Source organism: Carex rostrata, chromosome 11 (assembly GCF_964058835.1).
Source record: "Carex rostrata chromosome 11, lpCarRost1.2, whole genome shotgun sequence".
In the NCBI taxonomy this organism is placed as follows: domain Eukaryota; kingdom Viridiplantae; phylum Streptophyta; class Magnoliopsida; order Poales; family Cyperaceae; genus Carex; species Carex rostrata.
In genome coordinates, this window is record NC_135928.1 from 5,704,270 (window position 1) to 5,707,846 (window position 3,577).

Consider the following 3,577-nt stretch of genomic DNA (forward strand, 5'->3'; position numbering starts at 1 on the left):
CCGAATAGGCACCGGACATGTCGGTCTCGCAAAATATGAGGTATCTCAGAGGATATGCGCTCAATTTTTTGAGTACCCAACTGTTCCAGAGTCCTTCAAAGCTGGTGCTTGACTCAATTTGTTCCTAGGAAGAAAAATGGAACCAGATAAATATATATAGCTACGCAGCCAAACAACTACAGACAAAGGACGGACCTAATAAGATACATTTACCATTAAAATACAAATTAGGAATTAAATATTATTTTCTGAGAATCCACCATCAATTCAAGCCTCTTTCGCTGCACAGAGCAAGATATCACATATCAGAGGGGGGCAGATGATATCATAATTCCACTAAACAATTCAGAACCCTAGACATTATTTCCTTGCTTAGCATAGACGATTCCTTCATCTCTCTCTCTCTCTCTCCCCTCTGTGCCTCTTCAAATCATACACAGATTTCTATGGATACAGCCCACTGGCCTCATCACGTAAGTCAACAAGAAAGGTCTTTCATATATAGCTTTATTTTCCTTGTTTTCAGGTTCTTTTCTTTCTGTTCAATTGTTTGAATTGAGTAGCAGATCGTTTGGATTTTTCGGTTGTGTGTATTGGAGTTGCCAGGGGTAAGCCATGGCTTTGTAATTTGTAGATCTATCTTGTTTGAAGAGAAGAGAACTGTATCATCTCTTTTATCTCTTTTCCTTTCAACTTTTCTTTTGCTTTAAGGCTTTAATTCCTGTCACTTGTATGCCTCCCCTCCTTTAATCGTTGAAAGCAGCACACACCACTTTTTTTCTATCTTTTATTTTCTTTTCTTTTCTTTTCTCTTCTTTCCTTCCTTTCCCTTCCATCTACCTTTACTTTTCTTCTCCTTTTTATCTTCTCTCTCAAAAGCAGAGAGGCATCAAAAGGTGCAACCGCAGCATCATATATTTCTGATGAAGTATCATACAAAATAACAAACAACAAGAGTTTAATTCTTTTGGCTTCTCTTTCATCCTTTTCCTTTCACTTTTTTCCTCCACTTATTTATCCTTTTTGACACTTTAATCCTTTGTCTTGTATCCTCCTGTTTGTTTTCTTTTGATCGTTTTAGATCCTATATATCTCTCTCTCTATCTCTTTCTCAAATCTCCTTTAAACATCTAGCTATAATGCTATTTGTTCTGTGATCTTAATTTCCTATAATGATGTGTGTTTCTGTCATGATCTCTCTCTCAGGAGCTTGGACTTGTGAAGCCCATGGAGGAGATGGTACCTACGAGTGCAAACCCAAGTGCAACTGCAGGAAACACACTTGGCCAAGAAAGGCCACAGCTGATGGAAAGGAGAGCACGACCTCAGAAAGAGAAAGCACTAAATTGTCCTCGGTGCAACTCAACAAACACCAAGTTCTGTTACTATAATAACTACAGCCTCACACAACCAAGATACTTCTGTAAGACTTGTAGGAGGTACTGGACCGAAGGTGGATCCCTTAGAAATGTTCCAGTTGGTGGTGGTTCTAGGAAAAACAAGAGACCCTCCTCTACAACTGCAACTCAAGCTACAGCAAGTGCAGCTGGTGGAATTGCTACTCATTCTACATCCGCTGCCACTACAGTCTCACCTTCGTCAGTTATATCAAATCATGCAAGGAAGCTTATGCATGAAGCACAGGATCTCAATTTGGCTTTTAACCATCACACTGTACCAGTATCGGAGTTTAGCTTCCCCAGCTTGGAGAGCAGTACTGTTCGCAGTAATAACAACGGTGCTAATGGTTCAGTTGGTGCAATTTCTGCTATGGAGTTGCTGAGGAGTGGTATTGGTTCAGGGAGCTTGGGTACTGGTTTTGTGCCGATGTCGGTACCAGAGTACACAACTGGGTTTGGGTTGCAGCACGAGTTCAGGCCTCCACATACACTTGCATTTTCTCTTGATGTAGGTGCTGGAGGTAGTGCAAATGCAGTTGCAGGTGGTTTTTCAGTGCAAGAGACGGGGAATGGAAGTAGATTGTTATTTCCTTTTGGAGACATGAAGCCTGTGATTTCAAGCAGTGCAAGTGAGTATGAAAGTAATAACAAAGAACAAGGTCTGTTTTGGAATACCATGTTAGGAGGTGGCAGTGGCGCAACTGGAGGTGGTGCAACTGGAGATGGCGTAAGTGGAAATGGTGCCTCATGGTAACCACCGAAAAATCATGGAAATGAGGTGGAGAAAACTAACAGTTTATGCCCTTTCACTTAATTTAGTTACATTCGCTGTTTTCTTTTGGTTTTATCGTGCATGGATATGTATGTAGGTATTTGTGAAGCTTCTTTTTTTTTAGGTTGGCTTCAAAATGGCGTGTTTATTTATTTACTGTCTAGTTTTTAACATAGTAGAATTAAGCATGCATGGTTTGTTTAAAAGCATGGAAAAAGGTATGTTTAGAATTCGCCCAAATTTCTTGTCCTTCCCTTTCGACTTTATTTTGAATATTTTGTTTACCTTTAGTTGGTTTTGGACTATAATATTGGAATGGTTATATATTTATATAATATCTTTATCTCCAATAAGATTTTTAGATCATGTGATTTGTGAATCATAGTTCTTTAATTTGAGAAGGAATGAATTTCAGCAGACATTAGTACTGGCTGTGTACTTCTTTATTGAGATGTGATGAAAACGATAGAGTTGAGTTTAATGAAGTATTGTTGTTACATGTGGCTTTTGGCTCTTTTCTTGGCATGTTTCTCTCACTTTATTTTGTGTGCAGAGGTGCATGTATCAGAGGTCATGTCCTCATCATGCATCCATTCCAACCAAGATTCTTCCAGCCGGGTAAGCACTAAGAAGAATTGAGTGAAGTGAGACTCGGTTATCGGTCATCAGTGTGTGTCATGACAACACACCAGCACACTAGCAATGACTTCCCATCACATGCTCTGGTGTTATCATTTTTGTTAGGAGCCATTCGGAAGTGGGTATGGCAGGCACTCGTACCAGTGCAACTATATATTATAAAAAAGGTACTTCCTCCTCCTATCCTCATCATGTCTTTCTGTAGGCTAAAGCATAATATATAATGAGCTTTTGTGTGAAGTCCATTGATTTGTCATATTTGTGTCTTTAGTACACTTGGAAACTTTTGTAATATAACCCTATGAGAAACTACCGAGGAAGTAGAATATTTACTTGAAATAAAACATAGAATATTCAATTTTAACTAATCACTAATATAGATTTTCAAAAATAAATAAATAAATAAAAACTAGTCACTGATATAGTCATCCACTAAATTGCATTTCCTATCACACACACATTTGTGAATGTCCTCTCTACAACATATGCTAAGTGTTTGTAATATAAAGAATTTGTCATCCAACAAAATGGTTCTAGTTTCACAGTTTTAGACTTTGTATAATTAAGTTCGTTCCTCGTGGAGGTAAAATTAAGTTGTTTTTCATGTGGCTGTTAGGGAATAAGGTCTTCATTGTCATTGGTATACTTCTATGTGTATATATGAATATTTTTTGAAGTCATTGCATATTAGCAGGTCGAAAATAACATTCGACAGTTTGAAATGACATTTAGTGATGACATTTGTTTTGTCACTTGCATGTCGAAT

General features: G+C 38.0%; 1 protein-coding gene across 1 annotated transcript; it reads left to right on the forward strand.

The window, feature by feature from the left end:
- Nucleotides 1-307: 307 nt before the first annotated feature.
- LOC144562104 (dof zinc finger protein 2-like) lies at nt 308-2,466 on the forward strand. Its single transcript, XM_078311265.1, has 2 exons — nt 308-473; nt 1,207-2,466. The coding sequence occupies exons 1-2, from the start codon at nt 447-449 to the stop codon at nt 2,152-2,154; spliced, it is 975 nt and encodes a 324-aa protein (XP_078167391.1). The 5' UTR covers nt 308-446; the 3' UTR covers nt 2,155-2,466.
- The last annotated feature ends 1,111 nt before the right edge of the window (nt 2,467-3,577 follow it).

Bases quoted from the DNA above. Each gene is read 5' to 3' on its own strand.
- LOC144562104 (XM_078311265.1), top strand. From the start codon at position 447: ATGGATACAGCCCACTGGCCTCATCAC. The intron at 474-1,206 runs GTAAGTCAACAA...TCTCTCTCTCAG, and splicing joins CAGCCCACTGGCCTCATCAC to GAGCTTGGACTTGTGAAGCC.